General features: G+C 48.1%; 1 protein-coding gene across 2 annotated transcripts in view; it reads left to right on the top strand.

The window, feature by feature from the left end:
* Positions 1-14607, top strand: part of LOC136624817 (leucine-rich repeat-containing protein 18-like) — a 60771-nt gene extending 46164 nt beyond the window's left edge. For both annotated transcript variants that reach the window (XM_066598744.1, XM_066598743.1), the window contains exon 2: positions 12660-14607. In XM_066598744.1, coding sequence (XP_066454841.1) covers positions 12664-13431 — 768 coding nt within the window. In that variant the 5' untranslated portion in view covers positions 12660-12663 and the 3' untranslated portion in view covers positions 13432-14607. The remainder of the gene's footprint in view (positions 1-12659) is intronic.
* The last annotated feature ends 383 nt before the right edge of the window (positions 14608-14990 follow it).

Here is a 14990-nt window from a genome sequence, read left to right as displayed (position 1 = left end):
ACGTAAAATTCGGACGCTAAGTCTTTTGCGCTAGAATTGAATAATCGAGTTGGGACCCCTTTACTTTTCCTATTTTGGACATAATCTATGCGTCTGCCAAATTTCATGTTTCTACAACATCGGGAAATTGGAGTATTAGTGGCAAGTCAGTGAGTGAATCACTGAGAGCTTTCATCTTTATATATATAGGCTAGCTGATATACCCGACTTCGCCTGAGTTAATTTGGTACTGGTGTTTATCTGGTGTTCACACGGAAAATCTTATGAAGTCGTGGTTGCTTTAGAGATACCGGGGAAAAAATATGTTCACTAGAGATGAGCGAGCACCAAAATGCTCGGGTGCTCGTTATTCGGGACGAACTTTTCGCGATGCTCGAGGGTTCGTTTCGAGTAACGAACCCCATTGAAGTCAATGGGCGACCCGAGCATTTTTGTATTTTGCCGATGCTCGCTAAGGTTTCCTTGTGTGAAAATCTGGGCAATTCAAGAAAGTGATGGGAACGATACAGCAACGGATAGGGCAGGCGAGGGGCTACATGTTGGGCTGCATCTCAAGTTCACAGGTCCCACTATTAAGCCACAATAGCGGCAAGAGTGGGCCCCCCCCCCCTCCCAAAAACTTTTACTTCTGAAAAGCCCTCATTAGCAATGCATACCTTAGCTAAGCACCACACTACCTCCAACAAAGCACAATCACTGCCTGCATGACACTCCACTGCCACTTCTCCTGGGTTACATGCTGACCAACCGCCCCCCCTCCCCCCCACAGCGCACACCAAAGTGTCCCTGCGCAGTCTTCAGCTGCCCTCATGCCACACCACCCTCATGTCTATTTAGAAGTGCGTCTGCCATGAGGAGGAACCGCAGGCACACACTGCAGAGGGGTTGGCACGGCTAGGCAGCGACCCTCTTTAAAAGTGGTGGGGCGATAGCCCACAATGCTGTACAGAAGCAATGAGAAATAGAATCCTGTGCCACCGCCATCAGGAGCTGCACACGTGGGCATAGCAATGGGGAACCTATGTGCCACACACTATTCATTCTGTCAAGGTGTCTCTGCATGCCCCAGTCAGACTGGTAATATGCACCTTAACAGTAACCGCGTTGGTGGTAATGTGGTGGTGACTGCGCGGTTTTATTTTGTTGGTTTTCGGAATGTGGCCAGGATTAAGTGGGCCGTGGCGGGGGGATGGTGGGGGGGCTCTCTTGTAGTGTCGGTAAAGGTGAAATTCTTGGACTGCCACCAGACGAACCAATGCAAAGGCATTTGCCAAGAATGTTTGTTTTCCCTGTTGGAGGAGGAGGGGGATGTTTTTGAGGCACTACGTGTCCTCTACACGTGTCCATGGTTATATGCACCTTAACAGTAACCGCGTTGGTGGTAATGTGGTGGTGACTGTGGACCTAGTAGCGCGGTTTTATTTTGTTGGTTTTCGGAATGTGGCCAGGATTAAGTGGGCCGTGGCGGGGGGATGGTGGGGGGGCTCTCTTGTAGTGTCGGTAAAGGTGAAATTCTTGGACTGCCACCAGACGAACCAATGCAAAGGCATTTGCCAAGAATGTTTGTTTTCCCTGTTGGAGGAGGAGGGGGATGTTTTTGAGGCACTACGTGTCCTCTACACGTGTCCGTGGTTATATGCACCTTAACATTAACCGCGTTGGTGGGAAATGGCCTCGCCGCCATCATGTCTTTGGGAAGCCTCTGTTTCCACACCCCAGAGACATACCATTAGCAGCGGTATAGGCAGAGCCCAGAATTCGTAACATTTCAGCCGTAGCATTAGGACAGGCCCCACTAACATATCACTAGCAGCATTATAGCGGGAGCGCAGTCTTCGTTCCATGTCAGCAATAGTAGCACTCAAGACAGGCCCCAGTAACAATTCCGAAGCAGCATTATAGCGGGAGCGCAGTCTTCATTCCATGTCAGCAATAGTAGCACTCAAGACAGGCCCCAGTAACAATTCCGAAGCAGCATTATAGCGGGAGCGCAGTCTTCGTTCCATGTCAGCAATAGTAGCACTCAAGACAGGCCCCAGTAACAATTCCGAAGCAGCATTATAGCGGGAGCGCAGTCTTCGTTCCATGTCAGCAATAGTAGCACTCAAGACAGGCCCCAGTAACAATTCCGAAGCAGCAGTATAGTGGGAGCGCAGTCTTAGTTCCATTTCAGTAGCTGCAGTATAGCCAAGGCCCAAGTTACATTTATGTAGCTAAAGTGTAGGCCAACCCCACACACACTTCTGTACCATGAGTGCAGGTGAAGAACATACAAATTGCTATGATTACACTGTAGGTGAGGGCCCCAAAAAATTGGTGTACCAACAGTACTAATGTACCTCAGTAAAAATTGGCCATGCCCAACCAAGATGGCAGGTGAAACCCATTAATCGCTTTGGTTAATGTGGCTTAAGTGGTAACTAGGCCTGGAGGCAGCCCAGTTTAACGAAAAATTGGTTCAAGTTAAAGTTTCAACGCTTTTAAGAGCATTGAAACATATAAAAATTGTTTCGAAAAATTAGATGAGTGAGCCTTGTGGCCCTAAGAAAAATTGCCCGTTCAGCGTGATTACGTGAGGTTTCAGGAGGAGGAGGAATATTAGACACAGATTGATGAAGCAGAAGTGTCCCCGTTTTGGATGGTGAGAGAGAACGTAGCTTCCATCCGCGGGTGCAGCCTACGTATTGCTTACGTATCGCTGCTGTCCGCTGGTGGAGAAGAGAAGTCTGGGGAAATCCAGGCTTTGTTCATCTTGATGAGTGTTAGCCTGTCGGCACTGTCGGTTGACAGGCGGGTACGCTTATCTGTGATGATTCCCCCAGCCGCACTAAACACCCTCTCTGACAAGATGCTAGCCGCAGGACAAGCAAGCACCTCCAGGGCATACAGCGCTAGTTCAGGCCACGTGTCCAGCTTCGACACCCAGTAGTTGTAGGGGGCAGAGGCGTCACCGAGGATGGTCGTGCGATCGGCTACGTACTCCCTCACCATCCTTTTACAGTGCTCCCGCCGACTCAGCCTTGACTGGGGAGCGGTGACACAGTCTTGCTGGGGAGCCATAAAGCTGTCCAGGCCCTTAAAGACTGTTGCACTGTCTGGGCTGTACATGCTGCTCGATCTACGCACCTCCCCTGCTACTTGACCCTCGGAACTGCGCCTTCTGCCACTGTCGCTGTCGGATGGGAATTTTACCATCAGCTTGTCCGCCAGGGTCCTGTGGTATAGCAACACTCTCGAACCCCTTTCCTCTTTGGGAATGAGACTGGGAAGGTTCTCCTTATAGCGTGGGTCGAGCAGTGTGTACACCCAGTAATCCGTAGTGGCCAGAATGCGTTGAATGCGAGGGTCACAAGAAAGGCATCCTAACATGAAGTCAGCCATGTGTGCCAGGGTACCTGTACGCAACACATGGCTGTCCGCACTAGGAAGATCACTTTCAGGATCCTCCTCCTCCTCCTCCTCCTCAGGCCATACACGCTGAAATGATGACAGGCAAGCAGCATGGGTACCGTCAGCAGTGGGCCAAGCTGTCTCTTCCCCCTCCTCCTCATCCTCCTCCCCTCCTCCTCCTCCTCCTCCTGAACGCGCTGAGATATAGACAGGAGGGTGCTCTGACTATCCAGCGACATACTGTCTTCCCCCGGCTCTGTTTCCGAGCGCAAAGCGGCTGCCTTTATGGTTTGCAGGGAACTTCTCAAGATGCATAGCAGAGGAATGATGACGCTAATGATTGCAGCATCGCCGCTCACCACCTGGGTAGACTGATCAAAGTTTCGAAGGACCTGGCAGATGTCTGCCAACCAGGCCCACTCTTCTGAAAAGAATTGAGGAGGCTGACTCCCACTGCGCCGCCCATGTTGGAGTTGGTATTCCACGATAGCTCTACGCTGCTCATAGAGCCTGGCCAACATGTGGAGCGTAGAGTTCCACCGTGTGGGCACGTCGCACAGCAGTCGGTGCACTGGCAGATTAAAGCGATGTTGCAGGGTGCGCAGGGTGGCAGCGTCCGTGTGGGACTTGCGGAAATGTGCGCAGAGCCGGCGCACCTTTACTAGCAGGTCTGACAAGCGTGGGTAGCTTTTCAGAAAGCGCTGAACCACCAAATGAAAGACGTGGGCCAGGCATGGCACGTGCGTGAGGCTGCCGAGCTGCAGAGCCGCCACCAGGTTACGGCCGTTGTCACACACGACCATGCCCGGTTGGAGGCTCAGCGGCGCAAGCCAACGGTCCGTCTGCTCTGTCAGACCCTGCAGCAATTCGTGGGCCGTGTGCCTCCTATCTCCTAAGCTGAGTAGTTTCAGCACGGCCTGCTGACGCTTGCCCACCGCTGTGCTGCCACGCCGCGTGACACCGACTGCTGGCGACGTCCTGCTGCTGCTGACACATCTAGATTGCGAGACAGAGGTTGAGGAGGAGGAGGAGGAGGAGGGTGCTTTAGTGGAAGAAGCATACACCGCCGCAGATACCACCACCGAGCTGGGGCCCGCAATTCTGGGGGTGGGTAGGACGTGAGTGGTCCCAGGCTCTGACTCTGTCCCAGCCTCCACTAAATTCACCCAATGTGCCGTCAGGGAGATGTAGTGGCCCTGCCCGCCTGTGCTTGTCCACGTGTCCGTAGTTAAGTGGACCTTGCCACTAACCGCATTGGTGAGGGTGCGTACAATGTTGCGGGAGACGTGGTCGTGCAGGGCTGGGACGGCACATCGGGAAAAGTAGTGGCGACTGGGAACTGAGTAGCGCGGGGCCGCCGCCGCCATCATAGCTTTGAAGGACTCCGTTTCCACAACCCTATACGGCAGCATCTCAAGGCTGATAAATTTGGCTATGTGGACGGTTAACAATTGAGCGTGCGGGTGCGTGGTGGCGTACTTGCGCTTGCGCTCCAACACTTGCGCTAGCGACGGCTGGACTGTGCGGTGCGAGACATTGCTGGATGGGGCCGAGGACAGCGGAGGTGAGGGTGTGGGTGCAGGCCATGAGACGGTTGTGCCTGTGTCCTGAGAGGGAGGTTGGATCTCAGTGGCAGGTTGGGGCACAGGGGGAGAGGCAGCGGTGCAAACCGGAGGCGGTGAACGGCCTTCGTCCCACCTTGTGGGGTGCTTGGCCATCATATGTCTGCGCATGCTGGTGGTGGCTCCCCGGCTGATCTTGACGCGACAAAGGTTGCACACCACTGTTCGTCGGTCGTCAGGCGTCTCTGTGAAAAACTGCCAGACCTTAGAGCACCTCGGCCTCTGCAGGGTGGCATGGCGCGAGGGTGTGCTTTGGGAAACAGTTGGTGGATTATTCGGTCTGGCCCTGCCTCTACCCCTGGCCACCGCACTGCCTCTTGCAACCTGCCCTGCTGATGCCCTTGCCTCCCCCTCTGAAGACCTGTCCTGAGTAGGCGTTGCACACCAGGTGGGGTCAGTCACCTCATCGTCCAGCTGCTCTTCCTCCGAATCCTCTGTGCGCTACTCCCTTGGACTTACTGCCCTTACTACTCCCTCACTGCAAGACAACTGTGTCTCATCGTCATCGTCCTCCTCACCCACAGAAACTTCTTGAGACAGTTGGCGGAAGTCCCCAGCCTCTTCCCCCGGACCCCGGGAACTTTCGAATGGTTGGGCATCAGTGACAATAAACTCCTCTGGTGGGAGAGGAACCACTGCTGCCCAATCTAAGCAGGGGCCCGAGAACAGTTCCTGGGAGTGTTCCCGCTCCTGAGCAGGTGTCATTGTAGTGGAGTGAGGAGGCTGGGAGGAAGGAGGAGCAGCAGACAGAGGATTCGGATTTGCAGCAGTGGACGGCGCAGAACTGTGGCTGGACGATAGGTTGCTCGAAGCACTTTCTGCCATCCAGGACAGGACCTGCTCACACTGCTCATTTTGTAATAAAGGTCTCCCGCGTGGACCCATTAATTGGGCGATGAATGTGGAGACGCCAGAAACGTGCCTCTCTCCTAATCGCGCAGCAGTCGGCTGCGACACACCTGGATCAGGAGCTCGGCCTGTGCCCACACCCTCACTTGGGCCTACGCGTCCTCGGCCACGTCCACGTCCACGTCCTCTAGGCTTACCCCTACCCCTCAGCATGCTGTATTACCAGTGATTTGATTTCCCAGGCAGGAAATAAATTGGCGCAAGCCTGCAGGCCAAATATAATGTTTTCGCTTTTTTGCAAAGGGAAGGACCCACAGCGTATATTCAATGAACAATAACTTTTAGAACTGTAGTGTGGCCCTGAAAAAGTGACACACAACTTTAGTGTAGCAGAGTTATTAACTCTAGCAGAGCAGGGATTTGCCAGTCAGGAAAGACAAAGGCGCAAGCCTGCAGTAAACCGTAGCTGGTTGCGTCTGATTTTTGTACGTTGTCCACGCAGCACACACGTACACGGAGACCTTAGGACTGACACAGGCAGGCCAAATATAATTTGTTGTCCTTTTTAGCAAAGGGAAGACCCCACTGCGTATATTCAATGAACAATAACTGTGTTGTGGCCCTGCCTACACAATTCTGTCCCTGTAGTATCAATGGAGGGTGCAATGCTCTGCACAGACGATTTTTAGAAAAAAAAAAATATGCAACACTGCTAACAGCAGCCAGCACAGTACTGCACACGCTTAAATTTGGCCCTAGAAAGGACCGTTGAGGTTCTTGAAGGCTACACTCACTCCTAACACTCTCCCTGCCTATGCACCACTTCTGTCCCTAATGCCGGGTGCAATGCTCTGCACTGCCGATTTTGAGAAGAAAAAAAAAAAAAAACACTGCTAGCAGCAGCCTGCACACAGGTAGATGTGGCCCTGAGAAGGACCGTTGGGGTTCTTGAAGCCTACACTGACTCCTAACGCTCTCCCTACAGCAGCACCAGCACAATAGTACTTTCCCTCAGCTAACTCACAAGGCATGTGTGGCGAGCCGCGGGAGGGGCCGACTTTTATACTCGGGTGACATCTGATCTTCCCAGCCACTCACTGCAGGGGGGTGGTATAGGGCTTGAACGTCACAGGGGGAAGTTGTAATGCCTTCCTTGTCTTTCAATTGGCCAGAAAAGCGCGCTAACGTCTCAGAGAGGAAACTGAAAGTAACCAGAACACCGCGTGGTATTCGTTTCGAGTAACGAGCATCCCGAACACCCTAATATTCGCACGAATATCAAGCTCGGACGAGTACGTTCGCTCATCTCTAATGTTCACCATTTTGCATGGTTCTTTGCGTTACCCAGGAAACACCATGTGGAGGTAACCATGCGACGTTCCCTTCATATAAAATGACATCAGGAAGTGAGAGAATAAGATTCTGTATGTAAAATTTGGACGCTAATTCTTTTGCGCTTAGAATTTAATAATCGAGTTGGAAACTTTGAACTTTTCCTATTTTGGACATAATCAATGCCCGTGCCAAATTTCATGTTTCTATGACATCAGGAAGTTGGTGAATTAGATTACGTACGTAAAATTTGGACGCTAATTCTTTTGTGCTTAGAATTGAATAATTGAGTTGGGACCCATTAGCTTTTCCTATTTATGACATAATCAATGCTCGTGCCAAATTTCAAGTTTCTATGACATCAGGAAATGAGAGAATTAGATTACGTACGTAAAATTTGGATGCTAATTCTTTTGCGCTTAGAATTTAACCCTTTGCAATCCAATTTTGGATTCAGGGTTTCCTAGGGCGCTTTCTTCTTCTGCCATTATACAATGGCGCCATCTTCTGTCTAGAGCCAGCACTGCAGTATGGGACATGCTAAATAGGCCCCCGACAACAGAGCAGCCAGTAATCTACAGTAAGAATACCCTGTCGGACGTCTTCCGATATTAGAGCTGTACAGCCTTCAATCTGAATGTCTTTAGACATCAGACAGAGGATTGGAAAGGGTTAATAGTCGAGTTGGGACCCATAAACTTTTCCTATTTATGACATAATCAATGCTAGTGCCAAATGTCATGTTTCTATGACATCGGGAAGTTAGAGAATTAGATTACGTATGTAAAATTTGGATGCTAGTTCTTTTGCGCTAGAATTGAATAATCGAGTTGCGACCCATTAGCTTTTCCTATTTATGACATAATCAATGCTCGTGCCAAATTGCAAGTTTTTATGACATCTGGAAGTGAGAGAATTAGATTCCATGCGTAAAATTAGGATGCTAATTCTTTTGCGCTAGAATTGAATAATCGAGTTGCGACCCATTAGCTTTTCCTATTTATGACATAATCAATGCCCGTGACAAAATTTCATGTTTCTACGACATCGGGAAGGGAGAGAATTAGATTATGTACGTAAAATTTGGACGCTATTACTTTTGCGCTAGAATTGAAAAATAGAGTTGGACCCCTTTACTTTTCCTATTTTGGACATAATCAATGCTCGTGCCAAATTTCAAGCTTCTATGACATCAGGAAATGACAGAATTAGACTTTCTACATAAAATTTGGATGCTAATTCTTTTGCGCTTAGAATTGAATAATCGAGTTGGGACCCATTAGCTTTTCCTATTTATGACATAGTCAATGCTTGTGCCAAATTTCATGTTTCTATGACATCGGGAGGTCGGAGAATTAGTGGCAAGTCAGTCAGTCAGCGAGTCAGTCAGTGAGTCAGTGAGGGCTTTCGTCTTTATATATATATATATATATATATATAGATGACACGCTGACACTATTGAAGTGGCAGTTATCGGGTTCTAGAGAGATTCTGGTTCTTAAGAGATGATGGTAACTCCATAATCCGAGTACTGATTCTGGAGGAGCCTGACTTATCCTGACAGATCGCGCTGTCCGTAGCATGTGCTGTGATAATGCAGTGTAAAGGCCCATTTACACGGAGCGATGATTGTTCAAAAATCGCTAAAAAGCGTTTGTTTGAGCGATAATCGTTGCATCTAAACGCGTGGCCACTGTGCACTTTTCAGGTCAACCTAAAAATTGTTGTGTGGTCTTATCAGAACCGCACGCTGAGTTCTCCGCGGGTAGTGCTGATAGCATTGTTTCCCGATGGAGAGCAAAGGAGCTGAATGGAGATAAGAGCCCTCCGGCTATTAACTGCATTCAGCTAAAGGCTTCATTTGCACGCTAATAAGCTATTAAGTAGTTGGGAAGTTACTTAATAGTTTATGCAAAATAATCGCTCAAAGCTGTAACTCAAGCTATCATTTGAGCGACCATTGCTCCGTGTAAATGGGCCTTATGTGGGTTTTTTTCTTCACAACATAATTATTTGATTGCCCTCATAATGCTATGGCATACAATTACTACTTATCATTGCTAAACTAAGGCTTCCTACATGTGTGAGCACGATATCAGGCTTTGAAATTCTGCCCGATATTGCGCTCGTGAATGGGCAATTTAACTGCGGATGCAAGGCATTTTTCTGTCAAAAACGAGTTTTGCTCACAATAGAGGATCAGAAGTGTTTTCAATTAATTTGAATGGGGAACCTCACATCGCACTGGCATTCACATCGCATGGCATGCGAGGCATTAAAACTCCCATTGAAATCAATGGGCAATGCGTTCTGAGGAATACGAAGAGAAAGTACTTGCCACGATTTTTTCCTGCATCACTCATGTATGTAACTCGATTAAAAAAAATGGGGTTCATGTTCACGTGAGCTCTGTGCATCTCGCAACGCACAAATCTCACATAAGTTCCAAAGCCATGTGAAGGCGTTCTGACAAACAACCTTTTTTAAGTTCTCCACAAAGTGCTTGAAAGAAAGATGAAGGAGGCTTTCTCTGCCACATGAAACCTATATGGGACATCTCACACTCATGCATTGAAGAACAGTGTCTTGACTGTATGTATATGTGTGTATATATATATATAGGGGTCAGAAACGCTCTTTTCTCCTTAGGGAGAGCAACTATATACTATAAATAAGTGAGGAGACTCAAATGGCCACGCACGCTCCTCTGGGTAATATGCAAATAAGGGAGATGGAATAAATCCTCCACAGTGCCACCTACTGAAAGGCAGCATTCCTTCGAGTCAAAGTGGGACTTTTTATACAAGTCTTGCTACAATGACTGGGAATCAAAAGCAAAGCCAGACCCCATGTACATACAGCTGTTTCCGGGTTATTGCCCATCATCAGTGTACAGTAGGAGTCTGGCTTTTGCTAGTGAGAGGCCAGGGACAGGGGTCAGAAACGCTCTTTTCTCCTTAGGGAGAGCAACTATATACTATAAATAAGTGAGGAGACTCAAATGGCCACGCACGCTCCTCTGGGTAATATGCAAATAAGGGAGATGGAATAAATCCTACACAGTGCCACCTACTGAAAGGCAGCATTCGAAGGAATGCTGCCTTTCAGTAGGTGGCACTGTGGAGGATTTATTCCATCTCCCTTATTTGCATATTACCCAGAGGAGCGTGCGTGGCCATTTGAGTCTCCTCACTTATTTATAGTATATAGTTGCTCTCCCTAAGGAGAAAAGAGCGTTTCTGACCCCTGTCCCTGGCCTCTCACTAGCAAAAGCCAGACTCCTACTGTACACTGATGATGGGCAATAACCCGGAAACAGCTGTATGAACATGGGGTCTGGCTTTGCTTTTGATTCCCAGTCATTGTAGCAAGACTTGTATAAAAAGTCCCACTTTGACTCGAAGGAATGCTGCCTTTCAGTAGGTGGCACTGTGGAGGATTTATTCCATCTCCCTTATTTGCATATTACCCAGAGGAGCGTGTGTGGCCATTTGAGTCTCCTCACTTTTTTATAGTATATAGTTGCTCTCCCTAAGGAGAAAAGAGCGTTTCTGACCCCTGTCCCTGGCCTCTCACTAGCAAAAGCCAGACTCCTACTGTACACTGATGATGGGCAATAACCCGGAAACAGCTGTATGTACATGGGGTCTGGCTTTGCTTTTGATTCCCAGTCATTGTAGCAAGACTTGTATAAAAAGTCCCACTTTGACTCGAAGGAATGCTGCCTTTCAGTAGGTGGCACTGTGGAGGATTTATTCCATCTCCCTTATTTGCATATTACCCAGAGGAGCGTGCGTGGCCATTTGAGTCTCCTCACTTATTTATAGTATATAGTTGCTCTCCCTAAGGAGAAAAGAGCGTTTCTGACCCCTGTCCCTGGCCTCTCACTAGCAAAAGCCAGACTCCTACTGTACACTGATGATGGGCAATAACCCGGAAACAGCTGTATGTACATGGGGTCTGGCTTTGCTTTTGATTCCCAGTCATTGTAGCAAGACTTGTATAAAAAGTCCCACTTTGACTCGAAGGAATGCTGCCTTTCAGTAGGTGGCACTGTGGAGGATTTATTCCATCTCCCTTATTTGCATATTACCCAGAGGAGCGTGCGTGGCCATTTGAGTCTCCTCACTTATTTATAGTATATAGTTGCTCTCCCTAAGGAGAAAAGAGCGTTTCTGACCCCTGTCCCTGGCCTCTCACTAGCAAAAGCCAGACTCCTACTGTACACTGATGATGGGCAATAACCCGGAAACAGCTGTATGTACATGGGGTCTGGCTTTGCTTTTGATTCCCAGTCATTGTAGCAAGACTTGTATAAAAAGTCCCACTTTGACTCGAAGGAATGCTGCCTTTCAGTAGGTGGCACTGTGGAGGATTTATTCCATCTCCCTTATTTGCATATTACCCAGAGGAGCGTGCGTGGCCATTTGAGTCTCCTCACTTATTTATAGTATATAGTTGCTCTCCCTAAGGAGAAAAGAGCGTTTCTGACCCCTGTCCCTGGCCTCTCACTAGCAAAAGCCAGACTCCTACTGTACACTGATGATGGGCAATAACCCGGAAACAGCTGTATGTACATGGGGTCTGGCTTTGCTTTTGATTCCCAGTCATTGTAGCAAGACTTGTATAAAAAGTCCCACTTTGACTCGAAGGAATGCTGCCTTTCAGTAGGTGGCACTGTGGAGGATTTATTCCATCTCCCTTATTTGCATATTACCCAGAGGAGCGTGCGTGGCCATTTGAGTCTCCTCACTTATTTATAGTATATAGTTGCTCTCCCTAAGGAGAAAAGAGCGTTTCTGACCCCTGTCCCTGGCCTCTCACTAGCAAAAGCCAGACTCCTACTGTACACTGATGATGGGCAATAACCCGGAAACAGCTGTATGTACATGGGGTCTGGCTTTGCTTTTGATTCCCAGTCATTGTAGCAAGACTTGTATAAAAAGTCCCACTTTGACTCGAAGGAATGCTGCCTTTCAGTAGGTGGCACTGTGGAGGATTTATTCCATCTCCCTTATTTGCATATTACCCAGAGGAGCGTGCGTGGCCATTTGAGTCTCCTCACTTATTTATAGTATATAGTTGCTCTCCCTAAGGAGAAAAGAGCGTTTCTGACCCCTGTCCCTGGCCTCTCACTAGCAAAAGCCAGACTCCTACTGTACACTGATGATGGGCAATAACCCGGAAACAGCTGTATGTACATGGGGTCTGGCTTTGCTTTTGATTCCCAGTCATTGTAGCAAGACTTGTATAAAAAGTCCCACTTTGACTCGAAGGAATGCTGCCTTTCAGTAGGTGGCACTGTGGAGGATTTATTCCATCTCCCTTATTTATATATATATATATATATATATATATATATATATATATATATATATATATATATATATATTAATTATACATATATAACTCAGTAACACAATACATGTATACACGCACAGACTTCAGCATGTTATTCTGTTTCAGGAAAATGGCAAAACGTAAAGGAGGCCACAAAGGTAAGAAAATCACGCTGAAAGCCGCCAAAAATTCTATTCGCATTACATTTGATGGGAAACGTAGACTGGATCTTTCCAAGATGGGAATTGCTGCTATTCCCAAATGCTTGCTGAAGATCTGTGATATAGAAGAGTTGGACCTCAGCAGAAATTTTATTCGCAAGATTCCAGATTGGATTCAGCGTTTTCAGAATTTGCGATGGCTTGACCTACACAGCAATCAGATAGAAAAACTTCCGGAGTCCATAGGCCAACTACACAACCTCCTGTATCTTAATGTCTGCAACAACAAACTGGGCATCAATGGTATCCCCATGGAGCTGAGCCACCTCAAGAACTTGCGTCAACTTAATCTAGGACTTAACAGCATTGATGTTTTGCCAACTATATTAGGGAATCTAAAAGAGCTTAATGAAATGAGCCTCTTTGATAATCAACTTACTTCAGTGCCCCCCAGCATAATTAAACTGCCTAAACTGAAGAAGCTTAACACCAAGAGAAACCCCATCCAGAATCCAGAAGAAAAGACAGAGGAAGAACAACAGGAAACTGTCCACAGAGTTCAGGCGCTTCATCTTGTGAATGAGAAAGATCTGTGCAGTCCTTGTCTGGCCAAGTTCCAGATGGATAAAAGTAAGCTGAAAAAGGTGAAAAATCTGATGACTTTTGCAATGAAAAGTCCTTTCTCCAACAATCTTGCTTCTCCAAACTCTATAGTCAGGGAGACAATACTAAACTGAGTGAACAAGAGTGAGATCAGCAAAAATATTGTAAGAATTAAAAAAAGGTAAAAAACAATAAATGTTGCTATGTAATTAGACTAACAATAATATAAATGTAAACAGCATTAATAAATGAAATGGAAGCACAAGAATGTATAGAGAGGGTTAAGGCTGGTCCCACATCTGCATTGCTCCTCCGGTTGGAGGTCCCGTCTTACGTCCGGCTGAAAATATTGGAAGAAAAAAACAACGCATTCAGCGCTTTTCTTCCATAAAAAACTGGGCAGCTTTTTAATCAGGTCAGGACTATAATCAGGTCCGCCTGGCGCTGTTCACTTTCGTCCAGTTACTAAACCATTCAGCTGCAGAGATTCCCCTTTCTTGCTCCCCGAACGGAGGAGGAAAGCAGAATTCCTCCCACAGATGTAAAACCAGCCTAAGGCCTCCTTTCCGCGAACGGATTTCCGCCGCGTAATTCGCGGCGAAAATCCGCTGCGTTGCCCGCAGCTATTAGGTTCTATTGAACCTAATAGCTCAGGGCACACGGTGCGGAATTCCTCACCGTGAAATCTCCCGTCCTCACCCGCGGCATGCTCTATTTGCCGCGGGTGTACGTGCTGACGGCTTCCATTGCAGTCAATGGAAGCCGACTGTTCACGCTATCTCCCGCTGTAACACAGCGGAAGATAGCGTGAAAACGCTTTCCCGCCTACCGCCACCGCGTCACATGACACGGCGGCCGCGTCATGTGACGCGGTGGGCGTGTCATGTGACGCGGTAGGCGTGTCACATGATGCGGTGGGCGGGGAAGCATCATGCGGGAGCGAGAACGCCGGATCCGCTGGAAAGTATGGGGTCTCTGGGGGGCGCCGTGACAGGCTTCGCCGCGGAATATTCCGCGGCGGAGCCCGTCACGGCTGTGTGCAGCCGGCCTAAGAGCTTCTACCCACTAGCGTTTTTTTTCTACCCACTAGCGGTTTTTTTTTAATGCTACAATATCGCTGCATTTTTAATACGATTTTAACATTAGAAAGTCCCATTGACTTATGCATTAAAAAAACGCAGCGATATTGCAACGTTAAAAAAACGCTAGTGGGTAGAAGCCCTAACTTATTTTTTCATAGCATATTTTGTTAGTTTTAATGCTTAAAGGAGATGTCCCGAGGCAGCAAGTGGGTCTGTACACTTCTGCATGGCCATAATAATGCACTTTGTAATGTACATTGTGCATTAATTATGAGCCATACAGAAGTTATAAAAAGTTTTATACTTACCTGCTCCGTTGCTGGCGTCCTCGTCTCCATGGAGCCGACTAATTTTTGGCCTCCGATGGCCAAATTAGCCGCGCTTGCGCAGTCCGGGTCTTCTGCAGTCTTCTATGGGGCTCCGTGTAGCTCCGTGTAGCTCCGCCCCGTCACGTGCCGATTCCAGCCAATCAGGAGGCTGGAATCGGCAGTGGACCGCACAGAAGAGCTGCGGTCCACGGAGGAAGAGGCCATCTTCAGCGGTGAGTAGAGAAGTCACCGGAGCGCGGGGATTAAGGTAAGCGCTCCGGTGAGCTTTCTTTACCTCCCTGC

The sequence above is a fragment of the Eleutherodactylus coqui genome, chromosome 4, assembly GCF_035609145.1.
Source record: "Eleutherodactylus coqui strain aEleCoq1 chromosome 4, aEleCoq1.hap1, whole genome shotgun sequence".
Classification (NCBI taxonomy): Eukaryota; Metazoa; Chordata; class Amphibia; order Anura; family Eleutherodactylidae; genus Eleutherodactylus; species Eleutherodactylus coqui.
Note: the sequence above shows the minus strand (reverse complement) of the source record. Positions and strands in the feature narration are given on the sequence as shown.